This window comes from Sciurus carolinensis, chromosome 3 (assembly GCF_902686445.1).
Source record: "Sciurus carolinensis chromosome 3, mSciCar1.2, whole genome shotgun sequence".
NCBI classification, from domain to species: Eukaryota; Metazoa; Chordata; class Mammalia; order Rodentia; family Sciuridae; genus Sciurus; species Sciurus carolinensis.
The window spans coordinates 180,787,922-180,805,937 of NC_062215.1; the positions used below are offsets into that span (position 1 = coordinate 180,787,922).

The 18,016-nt window shown below is 49.8% G+C and overlaps 1 protein-coding gene across 7 annotated transcripts in view; it reads left to right on the forward strand.

The window, feature by feature from the left end:
- Traf3ip1 (TRAF3 interacting protein 1) overlaps positions 1-18,016 on the forward strand; it is a 64,327-nt gene that overhangs the window by 10,823 nt on the left and 35,488 nt on the right. For 2 of the 7 annotated variants that reach the window (XM_047545183.1, XM_047545184.1), the window contains 8 exons: positions 3,867-3,968; positions 5,307-5,402; positions 9,857-9,919; positions 12,337-12,357; positions 13,751-13,832; positions 14,190-14,273; positions 15,442-15,565; positions 15,773-15,809. In XM_047545183.1, coding sequence (XP_047401139.1) covers positions 3,867-3,968; positions 5,307-5,402; positions 9,857-9,919; positions 12,337-12,357; positions 13,751-13,832; positions 14,190-14,273; positions 15,442-15,565; positions 15,773-15,809 — 609 coding nt within the window. The remainder of the gene's footprint in view (positions 1-3,866; positions 3,969-5,306; positions 5,403-9,856; positions 9,920-12,336; positions 12,358-13,750; positions 13,833-14,189; positions 14,274-15,441; positions 15,566-15,772; positions 15,810-18,016) is intronic. The other 5 variants (XM_047545186.1, XM_047545185.1, XM_047545189.1 and 2 more) reach the window with 3 other exon arrangements.

Genomic DNA, 18,016 nt, shown 5'->3' on the forward strand with positions numbered 1-18,016 from the left:
TTTTTATTTTTTTTTTTTAGTATTTTATTTTTTAGCTGTAGAGGACATAATATCTAAAACTTATTTTCCTGTGGTGCTGAGGGTGGAACCCAGGGCCTCACACATGCCAGGTGAGCGCTACCCCTGAGCCACAGCCCAGCCCCTGGCAGCGGACCCTCTTGGCTGCAACACAGGTCTGCCGTGTCTGGGAACTGGGAAGGATGCACGAGTGCACACTCATGTGAACTCACACTACCCAGGCAGAGCCGCCACTTTTGCTGCAGATCTGTTGTTGGAACCTGAAAGGTGTGATTGAATTTTCATTTTCTGGAAGTGTCTGTCAGTCATGCAGTTTGCAGTGGCTCTTGTTTTTCACCTCGGGCATAAAGAGCATACAGGCAGACGATGTGTGTGTCAAAATAGCAGAAATCACCACTGGAATCATGCAGAAAGCTAAGCTCACAGGTCTGGCCTGGAGGCTGGCTGAGACTGGAACTTGACTGTGACACACCAGCAGCAGGACCTGAGCAGCAGGGCAGGGCTGGCCAGAGTCGCTCGTGCTGGAGGCTCCCCTCCCATCAAAGTGCGAAGCTGCTTTGAACGAGCAGTAGTTTCTGAGATGGCACTCTTCCTAAGTCCTGTGAGTCAGTGTGGCAGCAGTGCAGTAGTTGAAATTTCCAGAAGTGAACTCACATGAGTGCCCTCCCTTCCCAACGGTCAGCAATGCTCTCGGGATGTCCTCTCCCCTCTGTACTGCCCTGGCACAGGCCACGGAGCAGAGAGCACTGGCACGGGGCTCCAGGTTGGGTGCCCTCCACCCACCTGCCTCTAGTGTTTTAAAGGCTTTCTGATCTCGATTGACAAAAACTGGGAAGTTTGATTCCTAGTGAGATTGCATTTTTTCATGTGTGTCTGGAGTTTTGATTGGTGTCTCTGATTTGTCTTCTTTTTCCTGATTCCTCATGGTCTGTCTGGAGTTCTGAGGGTTCTTGTTAATCTGTGTGTACTCCCGTATGTTAAGGACATCTGCCATTTTTTAAGTAAGCGGCTTTTTGTATTTTTGCACTTCATTTCTATCAATTATGTTTGGTTTGGTTTTGGATTTGCCTGAGTGTTTAATTTTTAGGTACTTAACCTTTTGGTAATTTGTCTAAAGATTGGTGACTTGAAGATTTGTGTTGTAGGGTACATTTTAATTTGAGTCTTCTTATTCATCTCTCAGTGTAATTCCTGTGTACGACCCTGAGGCTCTGACTGACTTTTTCAGAATAATTTGCCCACCGTGCCAGGTCACCTGCTAATGGGGCCTTCTGCCCGTCTTCCTTACACCTGTGGAGGTCTGGGATCTGTTTCCTGTACACTTTCACGGTCTGTATTTTACCGCTGTTTCCTGTCAGTGTTCTCTTCAGAAAAGTTTCGAGCCGTTTTATTTGCGTATTTGTCCAGAAGAATTTTAAAATTGCCACGACTCAGGAGCCGCTCCTGTCCCATGGGCAGGCGGCTTCTCAGAGGCCGGCTGCCTCCAGCTTCGAGTTGGCAGGGTCCGTTTCTCCAAGGGGTGGCTCGATTGCTTGTTTGTTTCCGGTTTTTTGTCCAGTGATGCTTGGTTTTTCTGTTTTCTAACAGAATCAGAGCTCTCGAGCCTGGCTGCTCAGTCTGATCCGGGGTATCTTCACTGATATCTGCTGGGTTTCCCGAGCAGACAGCTGAGCCCGCTCCTTCTGCGGCCACTCAGGGGGTTTTGTCTGTGTGTACTGGCCGCCTTCTGCTGTGGGGTTCTTTCTGTGCGACCTTCGAGAGAGGTTTTACTGGAGACTGCCCACTTGATGGCAGTGAGCCTCTCAAGCTGCCAGCAGTTCGGGGACTCCGCTTTGCTGCTGGTTGGCCAGGCACTGACCTGGCACAGGTCTGCCCAGCAGAGCTGGCACTCTGCCCAAACTTTTGGCCTTGCTTCGGTGGTTGGTATCTGGGCAAATGCCCTGATATGGGGGTGCTCAGGGCATGGGACTCTGTGCCCTGTTCGGGGTGAGCCTTGCGCCTACCAGAGTGGCGCACCATGGTTACACAATGACTATAGCTCTTAAAGCCGTACTAGCCCTAAAGAACCCAGACCAACATAAGGGTACAGAACCCAGACCACTCACATAAGGATACAGAACCCAGACCACTCACATAAGGATACAGAACCCAGACCACTCACCTAAGGATACAGAACCCAGACCACTCACATAAAGATATAGAACCCAGACCACTCACCTAAGGATACAGAACCCAGACCAACATAAGGATACAGAACCCAGACCACTCACATAAGGATACAGAACCCAGACCACTCACATAAAGATACAGAACCCAGACCACTCACCTAAGGATACAGAACCCAGACCACTCACATAAAGATACAGAATCCAGACCACTCACCTAAGGATACAGAACCCAGACCACTCACATAAAGATACAGAACCCAGACCACTCACCTAAGGATACAGAACCCAGACCAACATAAGGATACAGAACCCAGACCACTCACATAAGGATACAGAACCCAGACCAACATAAGGATACAGAACCCAGACCACTCACCTAAGGATACAGAACCCAGACCACTCACATAAAGATACAGAACCCAGACCACTCACCTAAGGATACAGAACCCAGACCACTCACATAAAGATACAGAACCCAGACCACTCACCTAAGGATACAGAACCCAGACCAACATAAGGATACAGAACCCAGACCACTCACATAAGGATACAGAACCCAGACCAACATAAGGATACAGAACCCAGACCACTCACCTAAGGATACAGAACCCAGACCACTCACATAAGGATACAGAACCCAGACCACTCACATAAGGATACAGAACCCAGACCACTCACATAAGGATACAGAACCCAGACCACTCACATAAAGATACAGAATCCAGACCAACATAAGGATACAGAACCCAGACCAACATAAGGATACAGAACCCAGGCCAACATAAGGATACAGAACCCAGACCACTCACATAAGGATACAGAACCCAGACCACTCACATAAAGATACAGAATCCAGACCAACATAAGGATACAGAACCCAGACCAACATAAGGATACAGAACCCAGACCACTCACATAAGGATACAGAACCCAGACCACTCACATAAGGATACAGAACCCAGACCACTCACATAAGGATACAGAACCCAGACCAACATAAGGATACAGAACCCAGACCAACATAAGGATACAGAACCCAGACCACTCACATAAGGATACAGAACCCAGACCACTCACATAAGGATACAGAACCCAGACCACTCACATAAGGATACAGAACCCAGACCAACATAAGGATACAGAACCCAGACCACTCACATAAGGATACAGAACCCAGACCACTCACATAAGGATACAGAACCCAGACCAACATAAGGATACAGAACCCAGACCACTCACATAAGGATACAGAACCCAGACCACTCACATAAGGATACAGAACCCAGACCAACATAAGGATACAGAACCCAGACCAACATAAGGATACAGAACCCAGACCACTCACATAAGGATACAGAACCCAGACCAACATAAGGGTACAGAACCCAGACCACTCACATAAGGATACAGAACCCAGACCAACATAAGGATACAGAACCCAGACCAACATAAGGATACAGAACCCAGGCCAACATAAGGATACAGAACCCAGACCACTCACATAAGGATACAGAACCCAGACCAACATAAGGATATGAGAGTGTTTGCTCATTCATAAGGAGTACACTATAAAGGAACTCATAACTTGGAGTTAGTATATTTTGATTTCATTCATTCGATAACTATCCAGCATTGCAAATTAAGTGTAATACCTATTTTCATTGTGCAATTTCATGTCAGGAAGAAGGGACTCTAGAACCAGTGAACACAGTCTTTCCCCTGAGAAAGAACCTAACTCTTCCTACAATAAAGCTAAGAAGGAGCATGCTGGGAAACAGCTTGGTAAGACTAAGCCTTGGCGAGACTGTGAGCGAATGTTTGCCAGTTGAAATTGTTCGTTGCCTGATCTTCTGCTTCAGTGCCATCGCTGAGCAGGGGCAGCTTCACAGAGGTTCACCTGGGCCCGAGTTTGTAGTGTTGTCCTGGCCGGAGTGGAGAGGGCAGCAGGTCAGCTGGACCTGGGGCAGAGCATGTCCTACCCTAAGTCTGCCCGGGACCAAAGTTGTCCAGTTGAACCTTCCTTCCTTTATTCTGCAGACTTTTGTCATCTTGAGGAGACTATGAGGGTGCCTAATTCATGTTAGTTTGTAATGAGTCTTTTGGAAAAAAAGGAAGCCGAGAGAAGCAGGGACAAAGGCAGGGAGGGCCTCTGGGGACATCTGGACATGACTGGTTGAGGAACAGGACCTGCAGGTGTCTGGGGACCCTGAGCAGAGGCCTGAACTGGCGTGGGCTTGTGAAGTTGCAGTGGAAGCGGGGCGGTGTCAGGAGGGGCTGCCCCAGCAGGGGTCCCAGGGTGGCCTCTGCCTTAAGTCTATAGGAGGGTATCTACGACTGCTGGATGGAAGACCTGGAGGGCTTTGAGCAGGACAGACAAGTTTGGAGGACCTCCTTATAAGATTGGAGGGCAGGAGTGGAGGCCTGGGGCAGCGAGGAGCTTGTGGCCACTGGAGGAGGAGTGTGGTGGCTTGGACCAAGTGTCTGTGGTGAGGCAGCCGAGGTTCAGGGCGTGTGCGGCAGGGGAGAGGATGGTTGTGCTGTGGGCTGGATAACACTGTTTCAGTAGAGGAGTCAAAGAGAAGACCCCTTGGGGGGTTCTGGGCACTAGGCAGTGCCACTTGCTGAAACGGAAGGAGACCGGCTGTTGGGGTGGGCGGCAGGACCAGAACCCAGGTCTGACTATGAAGGTGGGGGTGTGTGTAGACTGCGCATGTGTGACCTGTGGTCAGGGAGAGTCGCAGAGGTTGAGGGAGACATCCTGAGTGTTCTGGCTGTGATGGTTTTTATAGTGGTAGCTTTGTGTCTCACCCCAAGGTGCTGCCAGTGGGTGGAGCAGGGGCGCTGACCTCTGTAGGGACTCCAGGTTGGGAGGGGTGGGGGGCGGGACAAAGGAAAGGGCAGGGGGGTGGGAGAGGCGTGTCCTGGCTGTGGGGAGGGCTGTGGGGGAGAGGAGGGGCTTCTCTCCAGTCTAGGGGGAGTGGTGTGGAGGCTGAGTTGACCACTGAGAGGACAGGGCGGTGTGTTGGTGGCCTTGGCCTAGACCCCATTAAATCCCAACTAAAGCAAGCAGACACCGAAACCCTGTACTATCTTAATCTGTTGTTAACTATTTTATGTCAGGAAGGAAGGAGGATAATATTTCAGGTAAAAGTTTAGACCCCATAACGTCTGGATTAAATGATGAACCAGATCAGGAAACGACAGCTTCAGAAATAGGTAAGAAAAGATATTCTTTAGTTTAAGTTCCTCAACACTTCGATGTAAAATACTGACATCTTGGTGTAGTTATAAGTTGTTTTTTAGTATTCTTACCACTTCATTGTTTGTCAGATTATTTTACAATGTGCTGAAGATCAAAAATGACTTGATGTTTTGTTTTCTTTAATTTTGCTCCATTGTGACATTGTGACTCAGCTTTAAGTTAATCTTCACATGTATTTTTATGTATAACTTATTTTTTCTTTTAAGTCAAAGTGCATCCTTAATCTTGCTATTGGAATTTTTTTACTCTTTAGTCTACTGTGCTGTTAGAGTAACTCATAAAGATTTTTAAAAGCATGTTTGGGACTCGATGCACTTGCCAGTTCATATCCAACCCTGACAGGGTGCCGCCGTGCGCGGACAGGCAGCCTTCAATGGAATATCAGTCAGGCCAGTCTTCTGTGACTTGAGACCAGATTCTTCAGAAATACTAGAAGTTTTGAGTTGCATTCAAAGAAAAAAACATAGTGTAAGTTTCTTCTAGGAGGAGATGAAGGTTTTTGTGTCCATTTGAATCTTGATGAGAACGAGGCTGGAATGCTGATGGCCCTTTTCTGGGCCTTGTTCTCCCTGAGGACTTCCCTTGCCTGGAGGGGTGCTGTGAGCACCTGCCACCTTGGAGTGGTGGGCATGGTGCAGCAGAGGCCTTGCTGTGAGGGAGGGTGGGTAAGGGTTGCTGGCTCTTCCTCCACTGTGGCACCTGTGTTATTACAGTTCAGCCCCATCTTGTACTGGATCTTATTATTATTATTATTTTTTTTGGTGCTGGGGATCGAACCCAGGGCCTTGTGCTTACAAGGCAAGCACTCTACCGACTGAGCTATCTCCCCAGCCCCTGGATCTTATTTTTTAGGAAACTTTTTTTTTAATCTCCGGGCTCCTGTGGGAGAACCGGCCATGTGTCCTATGATCCTGTGCTGCAGGAGAGGGTGTGAGCAGTGGCGAAAGCTTGGAGGGAGGCTACCATTTGTGGGCCGCTGGGGGACCTCTGTCAGTGTAGCTGGGGACCCCTGAGTTCACACCTGTCCCACTCACCCACCTCCTGGCCTGGAGCACATGCGTGGATGGGCTCTCTGGAGCACAGTTTGATCATTGCAAATGTGTGTAAAAATGCCTGCCTTGAGGGTGAGCGGGTGATGTCTGTCCAGCAGTGAATGACAGGCATATTGTGTGCCAGATCACTGCCACTGAACTGAAGCCCCAAGTCAGACTGAGTCAGAGCTCATGGGTTGTCCCCCATCCCGTGTTGAGCACTTTAGGAGTCTTATCTGTAAGTGTGAAAGTAGGGTAAGCAGGGCCATGGAGAGGTGCTACCTTAAACCTCGTTTCCCAGTGGGGTGTTCGGTGGGTGAGAATGAAGCCCTGTGGTCCAGCGGGCGAGCAGGGCCTGCTCCCACGTGCTCCCTGCGGCTGCTTGCTGTGGGGCAGCGGAGAGACCCTGGGCCTGCCTTCTCCCCAGCCCCTCCCTTCGGTGGTGCCTTCACATTCACCCTGCAGTTCTGCGTGTCATTGAGAACTGGAGTTCAGAAGCTGCCAGCAGTTGTTTCTGGCACTGAGCATGGTTTCCAGGTTCACTGCTCTGGGTCTGGGGAGTGAACCTTTCTTCTCCATTACTGCTCATTCCTAAGTACTTCAGAGGAACACCTGTGTTTTCAAAGAGCGTGGTTGTGCTGGCCACACCTGTAATCACAGCGACCTGGGAGGCTGAGTTAGAAGGATTGCAAGTTCAAGGCTATCCTGAGCAACTTAGAGACATCTTTCCTCAAAAACAAAACAAAACAAAACAAAACAAAACAAAAAAACGGCTGGAGAAGTAGCTCAGTGGTAGAACCCCTCTGGGTTCAATCCCCAGGACCAAAAAAAAAGTGCAAGCAGCTGTAGGTCCCGATGCAGATCAGACCCCAGGAGCTTTGTGCCCACGGCCGGGGCCTGCCAGGGCCAGCTGACCCTTCTGTCTGATTGTCAGAAGAAGGTGTGTGGGTCTTATTAGCTTTTTGCATTTTGGGCGAAGAGTTCAGAAAGGCATTTATCCATTTCTTTCTAAAGTGTGAATGTTTCTTCTTGCTCTCCATGTTGTGTTTAGAGCTGGAGGCTGTGCCTTTCCTTTGCAGTTATTTGACAGTTTCCAGTTCTTTGCTTAGTTTCTCTCATTTCCTTTTTGTTTTGTTGCTTATGCTTCTTCATCATGAAAAGCGCAGGAAGGCAGGACAGGTAGTGCAGCTTATCTCCCACTCGGCACTCTCTCCAGGCCGAAGGTGCCGACGTTAGCTTGATGTTAACTTTTTGTTCTTATGAACGATTTCAAGGCATATTGCGACATCCTCATAATTTATATCTAAATACTTCAGCATGCAGCTCAAAAGTACGAGAAACATTCTACAAAGTCACAAAATTTTTGTCTTGCTGGACAGAATTAAAAATTTCCAATAGTAGCTATTTTTGTTCCAAAATGTTTTTCATGTTTAAAAACCCCTGGTTATGTGAGGACAGCACGGCTGCAGTCTGCATCGGCCATTCCAGAATGTCATACAGCCTGCAGTGGCTCTTTCGGCAGTCCACCCAGCAACTGGCTTCAGTCATAGTAACCAAGGCGGAACACCCGCCACCAGGCGGTTCTGCTGCCCATACCTGCTTGTGGGTGCCAGCCCCGCAAGGTGGGACGGACTGCAGCTTGGGATGGGCTGGGGACCTGCTCCAGGACTGTGTTGAGTGGCATCCCAGGGTCTGAACTTGGGAAGTCTGGGGATGAGATGATGTCCTTCCCTGTGGGATCCTTGCTTACCAGATAGTTGCACACAGCAGGTTGTGCTGAGGCGGGACTGTCTCACCATGCACAGGAACTTTAATTTCTTAGTAAGTGCATTATTTTAGTTTTTCAAGAGTATTATTCAATAAACGGGTTGATCTGCCCTTTGTGAGTAAAAATTGATTTTAGTGCTTTTAGTGAGTATATAGCCTGTTTGTATATCCTTGGTGTTTGTGGGAACTTAGGGTAAAACTTATTTAAGAATTCACTAGAACTTGGGAAAGATAAAATTGTTCCAAGTATCATTGATCTCCTTGAACTCCAGACAGAAGATAGTGCATTTGCATCTACCTATTGTATGCTGGGTTTTATAGAATATGGAAAGTCTTTGCTGAACCCAGTGGTGCACACCTGTAATCACAGCAACTCGAGAAGCCGAGGCTGAAGGATCACATGTTTAAGGCCAACCTTAGCCACTTAGTGAGGGCCTATCTCAATATAAAAAAATAAAGCGTTAATGATATGAATCAGGGGTAGAGCACCCCGGGGTTGAATCCTCAGTACTGCAAATAAATAAGTAAATAAATAGAACCTCTTTTCAAATAAAATATGACAAGTTAAATTTATTAGAGTGCTGTATTCTAAAATTGATGATCTATAATTGCCAAATTTTATTTATTTTTCGATTTTAATATTTCATGTTCTTTCTTTTGCTACCCTTTAGGAAATTTCATAAATAATTAGCTGTTAGACTAAGTCGGCATCAATTTTATAGACAGAAATTTCCTTACAAAGCTGTGCTATCTATTTAATGAAATTCTATCATAAATAAAGCAGTTATTCAATAGTTAGGCAGATTCTAAGGCGAGCTTTTTCTTTGGATAGTTCTAAGACAGCAAGATCAGGTGTTGGGGATGTTTTTCCAGCTTCATCTTCTTTTAGGGAGTGGTGTGTTCCTTGCTGTGGCTGGTTTTTCAACTCTGGGAATTCTAAAATTGATGATCTGTAACTGCCAGGTTTTATTTATTTTTTGATTTCATTATCTGCTGTGATTCAAAACCTGTACCTCCAGCACCTCCCCTGCCCTTTTTGTTTTTAATAGGGAAATATTTTATTTCTCAGGTATTTGATTTTTTTTTTTTTTTACTATTTTCAAAACTTCAGAATTTCGTGATCAGTTGACACTTGTTTGGTAATTTTCAGTACATCTAGGACAGTGCACTGTGTCAAAAATGCCTTTCTCTTCCTCCTGCTTTCCTGGAGCAGTTGGCTCCCGGCTGACTGGTGGGAGCCAGCAGAGCCTGGTCAGGTCCGAGCGGTTCTGAAAGTGGCAGTGGAGGCCAGGCTGCTTTGCACAGGGAGGCCTGGGCGTCCCTCCTGGTCAGTGGACTGGGAGGGGCCTGCTCACCGTCTGCGCCCAGCCCAGAGCCATGGTGCAGGAGGAATGTGCTCCATGTATGTTTTCAGAAGCGGCCCTGTCAGGCCTTGGTCAGCCTGAGTGTGGGGAAAGGTGGGCAAGTAAGTGAGCCCTGGTTAGCCCTCACCCAGAGGGCTCAGGATGCCACTGCCCACCAGCCCTTCAGGGTACAGTCTGAGTGACCAGTTTTAAACTGTTTTATGTCAGGAACCAAAAAAACCAATACTAACTCAACTAGTATTTCAGATGATAACTCCACTAGTCTGTGGCGTGAGAACATTGAGCCAGACCCAGCAGTAAAGCAGAAAGGTAAGACGGCCCCACCCGCGCCTTGCTGGTGGGAGGAGATTGCCCCAGAGCAAGCCACTCCCTGGCATGGCACGTGTCCCCGGGGTGCAGCTGGCCCTGAGCTCAGAATACCCCCTGTGTGAGGGCAGGTGACAGCATTCAGGACTCTGGGGCTGCCACAGGTGGCCCCGACGGTTCAGGGCCCCTGCTTGGAGAGCACCGCAGGCCGGTTCATGTCCAGGGAGGACTCTGGAGCAGCCCTCTGGTTGCTGCTGATTTCCTGTCCGTCATGTTCTTCCAGCATCTCAGGTTGTAGCTCCACTCTCAGCCTGCTTTTTTGCAGTTAAAAAGAATCGTGGTAAAGTACACACTAGCCTGACTTCCTGTGGCCTGGGGCTCCTGATGAGCCTGTCCAGTGCCACGTCCATAGCTCAGCTCCTGCAGGCGGCAGCTGTGACGGGCATGGCCAGGCAAGGGCTCTTTCAGACAAGGGAGTACCTGTGGAGGGTCAGAGGCAGAGTGCCTCAGCCACCAGTTAGGCTGTCGCCCTGTCCGCACAGGGCTGAATGAGGCTGCAGAGCTGAAGTGGAGGAGCCATGGACCAGTGATGCTGGAGGAAGCTGGGGTCAGGGACTGGGTGACCTGGGCAGTGTGGGTTGCTGGGTGAGCTGTGGGCAGGAGGAAGTGCATGGTGGGAGGTGTTCAGGAGACCAGTCTGCTCCACATGGTAGGGGCTGAGAAACCTGTCAGGTCCTGCCAGCCCCAGGAGTGCCAGGGAGGCCACCAAGGTCTTTAGGGGCAGTGCACAGTCCTGCTGGGATTTGAGAAGTGCCTTGTTCATTTGGGAGGCTGAGAGTAGTCCAGAGAGGAGGAGAGAATGGTGCGGGCTGTGGCAAGGGGGACAGGTTGGGGTGCCCCAGGAGCAGGGAGAGCAGGCCTGCAGTTGGAGAGGGTGGTGTGGATGAGGGAACCAGGAGCTGCCACACCTATGTGATGGCGGAGCCCAGATTCGTGCGCTTGCCTGGGACCAGGGCCTGGCTTGAGGGCAGCACAAACCCAGAGAGTCGGCCAGTGTGGTAGGGGCAAGGGCGAGTCGGGAAGGAGGGAGTCCTCTGCGTGGAGGGTGCCTCAGGGTCCCAGGGGACTGGGATGGGCTGTGTCCATTGGGTTAGGGACTGATCTGTGTCCTCATGGTAGAATTACCCCTCACAGAAACCTTGCCGAGCTCCGGGGAGTCCAGGCCCTGTCCTCAACGCACCCACAGACTGAGTTTTAAAGAAGAGACTTGGGGGTTCCAGCTTGGAGCTGGTCCCCACTGGTGCGAGGACTCTGTGCTGGTCTCCGGTCCTGCGAAGTGCGTTGAGCTGCCCTGCCTGTCTTCCGCAGCCCTGCCCCGGTTGAGCTGAGTCCACCCGACCCTGTTGTGCACACCACCCTTCTGGGCCTGCACCTCTGCTTGCTGTCACACTGTCCCTCTGCCTGGAGTCCTGCACTCCGGCCTTCTAACTGCCGCCTCCTCGGCTGTGTCATTTTGGTGTGCGACCTCTGGAGCCTCGGCCCAATACAGATGGGGTCCCAGAGGCCTCCGACTGGCTGCTCGCTGAGCTTGTGCCCTGCCCCAGAGCTTCCCTCTAGGCTCTGGGGCTGTGGTGTGCTCGGGAATCCCTGCGGGGTGGGGACAGACCTGATGTGTCCAGGAGACGTTCACTCTGCGAGCAGGTCTGATTTCCGTGTGCCTGGGTGGGGCTGTCCCGGGCCAGAGGTTGGCTGCGGACGATTGCTGGTTGCTCTCCCTACCTGAAGTCCTTGGCTTACTCGGAAACGCCCTGGTGTTGGCCCTTCTGTAAACGAGCTCACGTATTTCAAAAGCGTGATGGAAAAGTCATTCCTTTCAGTTTAGCATCCACCCCTACCCTGCCCTGCGGCACTGCTACTCGCTCGTCTGTGACTGTGGGCCATGTGTCCCCCCAGGTGCAGCACTCGAGGAGGGACCCTGGGAGAGGGACCGCGTGGGCGGGGAGCTGTCTTGGTGAGCTGGTGGGAGGCTGCTGCTCCCTCCTTGGGTGGCTGAGCTCATTTGGTTCTGTCAGAGTCTCGGCAATTGCCTGGGAGGCCTGGAGGCCGGTTACCCTGCACAGAGCTGCCGTCCTCCCCTGGCACTTCGGTGACTTCCCTGGCGTTCTGGTGTTGTGTGTGGTTCTGTCTCATTTCTCTCTGATACACCTCTTCATATCCTTGCTACTGGTTTTCATGGGTCGCATTTTATGACAGTTGACAATAGCACAAGACGGCAGCAGGGCACTAGACAGGGGCTGTGGGGAAATGCCCTTTCCCAGTAGACACCAGAGTCATTCATGATTCTCTTTAGGTCACTTGGTACATAGAGGTCGACTCACAAAAAAAGTTAATTTTTTCTTGTGCTTTTTTTTTTTTTTTAGGTGACTCCATCAGTGATGCAGGTGAGAATGGCTTTGTGTATACTTGGTGGCATATTTGTGTACATATGTAGGTAAAAACATGCACTCTCAAATTGTTTTACAAACTGCACTAGTGAAAATAGTTTATTTTGAGGAAATGTATCTTAACTATTATCAATTGTGTTCATCACCTTTCTGTTACTGTAACAAATACTTGAGGTGATATCTTACCGAGAAAAAAAGGTTTATTTTGGATCATGGTGTCAGAGATTTCAGTCCATGATCAATTTGCCTTGTTGCTTTGGGCCTGTGGCAAGGAAGCATATCATGGCAGAAGCTTGTGGGGGACAAAGCTGTTCACCTTGTGACTGAGAATCAAAGAGAGAGGAGACCAGGGTCCTCTTGGAGGACCTGTCCCAGTGACTGGAAGTCCTCAAAGTGCCCATCAGCTCACGTGGTGCTCAGCAGGGAACACCTCTTTAGCACTTCATGGGCCTGTTGGGGACCTTCCATATCCAAACTGTAGCATCCACTTCAGATCTAATTGGTGTGTTTTAAGTTTTAATTCACGTATGTGGTCACACATGTGCTTATATGTTTTATTCTTGGAAAGATTACATTTCAGGATTTTTTCCCCCAGACCATAAAGTACATTCCCAATTTTCAAATTTTGATGTTTTTACTACTTTTTACAGTGTAAATTTCTTTTACTGTAAATAGTAGAATAAATTTGCCTTAGTAGTTTTGGCTTGTAACTTGCTGATTAAATCTTTTTTAACCAATGTGAAGAAAACTTATTCAGATTATAAAAATGCTATCTATAATATATAACCAAATGTAGAAAATTTTAAAAATGAAAAATATGAAGGTGAAAATAAAAAGCACTGGTGATTCCTCTGCTTGTAACTTGATATCTTTCTGGGACCCCGTGAGTGTATATATAATCACTAGATATATTGTTGTGCTGTTATTAATCTTATGTTAACATGAAAACGTCACTGTGCACAGAGGGCCTAGCATGTGATGGTAACTTCATTTACTTAGTCACTGAGTAATCCCATTTTCAGTGATGAGCAGTGTACATCTGGACAGATGCACATTTACACCTGTCCATTGCTTTTCCTAGTTTGTATTTCAGGTTAAATTGCTGAGTAGATCTACCGACCTTTTGAATTTTATTTCTTGAGTAGCTGAGCCAGTTTGCATTTCCAGAGTTTCAATGTACCCATTTCCCCAAGTCTTCACTAAATTTAGATCTTGTACATCTTTTTTATCTTCACCAAAATGATGGATGAGAAAATAACTCATTTGTACTTGTAATTGTTTGCTGCCTTTTCAAATATTTGTTTGAATTAATCGATTTTTATATTTGAATTAATTTTGAATGAAATTCTGTTTCTTTCTCTGAATTGCTGGTGGGATTGTACCTGTTTAGAAGGAGAAGCTGGACCTACTCAAGATAAATCTGAGGTGTCTGAGAATCCCGAAGCCCCCGGCGAGCTGCCCTCCAGCGCCAGGTGTGTGCTTTCGGCCACCAGGGTGGAACCGCGGTGCTCTTTGCGGCTCTTCAGTGCCCGAGCCGAGACAGGAGGAGCCCTGCACACAGAGGACGCCCGCACCTCCTGCACCTTCCCTGTTCCCGAGCTGTAGAACTGCCCACGGAACTCGTACTGGGTGGGGAAGTCCTGCCCGTACTCCATACTGACAAGTGCTAGCGTGTCGGGTGACGCCAGCGCTCTCACCCTCTGCAGAGCAGTCCTGACGAGCGTGTTGATGACGGCATGGGAATTAGCCTTGACCTTGGTCTGGGTTTTCTCTTGTCTGGTGTGACGTGTTCATTATCTTGTCTCCTTTTGACTGTTGTTTGGGTTTAGAAGAATACCTCGGCCCGGCAGTGCAAGACCTGCGCCTCCCCGGGTCAAACGGCAAGAGAGCGCCGAGACCCTGATGGCAGATAGGTAAGGTCTGGCTGGCGGGGTGGCCCAGTTGCACAGGCTGCCCATCACTCCACTGATGGGGGCTGCGGACCGGATGGGCCTGGGCTAGGAATGTGCTGCCCGGGAAGAGAAGTGAGACCGGCCCTGGCCTCAGGCCACAGAACAAGGGACGTGCATGTACACAGACGGTCAGTTCTGAAGATCCAGGGGACAGCACCTCTGCCCTCTAGATGGAAGACTTTATGTGGGAAAACAGGACAAAGTAGGGTCAAAGGGTCCAAGGCTTAGCTGCCAAGGGCACATGTGCCCAGAAGTTGCAAGTGCGGCAGAGACTACAGGCATGCTCCGTGGGGCGCCTGCAGGGACACGGGCGGGACTTGGAGGCAGCACGTGTAGACCTGTTTTCCAGGAGTTCCCAGTGAAGAGCAGCAGAGGAATGGTGTGTATGCATGAATCCACGTGCACACCTGCTAAAGTGGGCAAGTCAAGGACACTGTTAAAGCATGACTGTGGCAGGTCACCTAGGGAGGGCTGAGGTCAGGGGCACTGACAGACCACAGAGCGTGTGGGTGTGGGGCTTGTGGTCCAGGCCCAGGTACGTGCCATCCAGGCCTCTGCTGAGGGACGCTGATGGTGGACCCATTGGGAACACTGGTGAGAGAGCAGGTGGTCACCTGGAGGTCAAGGTGCTATGGGTGCTAACTGGCCCATAACAGTGGTAGGACTTGGGTTGAGAGGAGGTAGGTAAGGGGTGCCGGGCAGGAATACAGGCCATGGTGGGGATGTGGCCCTAGCAGGGACTGGGTGCCATGAGGGGCCTCAAGGCTGTGTGCAGGGGAGTCCTGGGGCAGCTGCGGCCTGTTGGGCTGCCCATGCCACCCTGTCCTGAGATTTGTGCCTTTGAGGTGGCGGGCAGAGGATGAAGGCCTGGGTAGGGCACACAGAGGCCAAGGGTGGTTGTGGGGCAGAGGGAGGCTGGCTGTGGCCAGGCGCTCTGGGCAGTGTGGAGAGGGGCAAGGTGGGAGGGTGGGCTCACGCGGCCCGGCCTCGAGTCCTCTCCAGGCCCTGCAGCTGGGGTGGTGGTGGGGAACTTCCTCTCGATAGGCTCGGAGAGTTGTGGATGCACAGGGTTGGTGGAAACCTGGACTGACGGGACACTTCTGATATGGCCTTGTTTCTTCTTCTTTAGGACAGGGAGTGGTAAAACCGTCTCAAATGTGATTATAGATTCACAGAATTCAGACAACGAAGAGGATGACCAGTTTGTGGTGGAGGCTGCCCCTCAGATCTCTGAAATGTCAGAAATTGAAATGGTTAGTTCACCAAAGGGGGGCGTTTTTAGTAATTATTCACAAGCCTTAGAGTAGTGCCCCAGCTTTTAGATGTACATAGAATTTTCCTATGTTTTGGTTTGTTTCCTACCTTCTTTATTACTCCTTTTTTTGAGCTCCACAAGAGTGTTACTTCTGAGAGTTCTGCGTACCTGAATCCTCTTTTTCCTTTCCTCCTTTCCTGCGTAGGTGCCAGCGATGGAGCTGGAGAACAGTGAGAAGCATGGTGAGTCCTGACACTGGTCTCGTGTGTGTTGGTGCGCCTGCATGTAGGTGTTGCTGATGTATGTGCCTCTGCCCATTGTGTTGGCATGCACCTAGATTGTCCCTCAGCTGGTCAGTGTTCCTGGGCATTTGTGTGCCTACTAAGTGTGTTGTCCTGTTCATGTGTATGTGGTATGCTCGTGTGTGGGCATTTTCATGTGTTGTAGGTGTGTTGGCATGTTTGGGTGTGCATGCATGTTCTCTGTGTGTTGGTTTTTCATGTTTAGGCCCCTCTGGTGACATGTTCATGTGCATGGGTGTGCCCAGTGTGCTGGCGTGTTACCACCTGTGTGTGTCCACCCTGATAGGATCCTGTGCATGTTCATGCACCCTGTTGTGTGTTGGTGTGTTTACTTGTTTCACATGTGCAACCCTGTGTGCTGGAATGTTTGAGTGTGTGTGCCTGTGCCCCGTATGTGTTGGTGATTGTGTGCACAGGATGGCGCTCCCTGGGTGGGCTGGCGTATGTGTGTAACCTATGTGTTGGCATGTTTATGCGTACTTGTGAGCTCACGTGTTCGACATGTTTGTGCATGTGTGCGTGTGCCCTTTTTCTGGTGTGCTCACATGCGCCTGTCCAACAGTTGAGTTGGTGCATATGTATGTGCCCTCTGTGTCCTTGTTTGTGTGCACGCCCTGTGTGTCACGTGTCGTGTGTGTGGACGCCCTGTCATGTGTCCTTGTGTGTGTGCACGCCCTGTGTGTCACGTGTCCTCATGGGTGTGTGTGCACGCCCTGTGTCATGTGTCCTCGTGTGTGCGCACATGCCCTGTTGGTCACGTGTCCTCACATGTATGTGTGCTCTGTGTGTCATGTGTCCTCATGTGTGTGTGTGCACGCCTTGTGTGCTCTGTCCTCATGCGTGCATGTGCCTTTGCTTTGGCATGTGTGTGTGCATGCCCCTTTTGTTGTGTTTTCTGGCATATGTGAGCCCCCTCTTTTGTATGCTTGTGTGTATTTATTCTCTCCGTGTGCCATGCTCATATTTACTTACTCCCTATGTGTTGGTGTGTTTGCATGTATGTTCTTGTGCCCCTGTGTATTGTGTTCCCATGTACACGTATGCTTCTGATCTGTGTGTTGGTGCATTTGCCTGCACGTGCGTGTACCCCATCTTGTTGTGTTCCTGTGTACATGCATATACCCTATCTCTGTTGGTGATGTGCGTCTGTATATGTGTGTTTCCTATTTGTTCGTGTGTTTATGTGTATCTGTTCCTCATGTGTTGGCATGTTCACGTTTGGTATGTTTGTGTGTGCATGTATGCACCCCTCTGTGTTGTGTTGGTGTACACATGTGAGCAACCTCTCTGTGTGTGCTTTGGAAGGGTCAGCCATGAGTGGCCGTTGTGTGTGGGGCTCTGGTTGGGGGTCTGCTCAGCTATTTTAGGGCACAGTTGACTGAGGGGTCCAGCCCAAGAGCTGTTGCTGGAGGAGCTGTGTGCTCCTGTGCCACTGACCTTCCCGTCCGTTCCCTCAGCTGTGGGGTTGGAGCCTCAGGTCCTTCCATGCCTGATTTGTGCTCCTCCTAAACACTTTCCTCTCATTTCAAACACACGCAGAAGTAGGAGGAACAGTTATGAAGCAGGCTCATATGTTAAGTAGTTATGAAGCAGCAGCCTCTGACTCAGCCTCTCATAGCCAACTCCAGCTGTCTGCAGATCCAGAGAACATGTTTCCTCCGTAAATGTGTTGTGCATGTATCTTGAGAAATTAAGCACGCCGCTTAACAAACAATTCCCATTATTGTATGTAAAAGAGCTTACCAACAGTCTCTGAACATCGCCAAATACCCAGCCTCCTGTATGGTGTTCTGGTTTGTTGGTTGGAATCAGGGAACCAGTCACTCCCTGCGCTGCAGTTGCCTGCTCTAACGCCACGTCTGGTGGCCTGCAGCCCTTCCTGGACACGGGTGTGGTGGTGCAGCTGGCCTGGTTGTCCTCTCGAGTTTGGCACCATTTGGTGTAGCTGGTTGGGCCACTGTGGTGTGTTTTGCTATGTTCTTCCTCTAAATGCCCTGAGACCTATCCTAGGAGACCTGCGTGGATTCAGGTTGTTTGGTAAGAGTGTGTCGTGGGTGGTCTGCCTGGTGCTCTGCTGGTCATGGCAGCCAGGTCTGTTTCCATTAAGGGTTGCAGGTAGTGTTGATGGCATTTCATCCTCTTGTCCC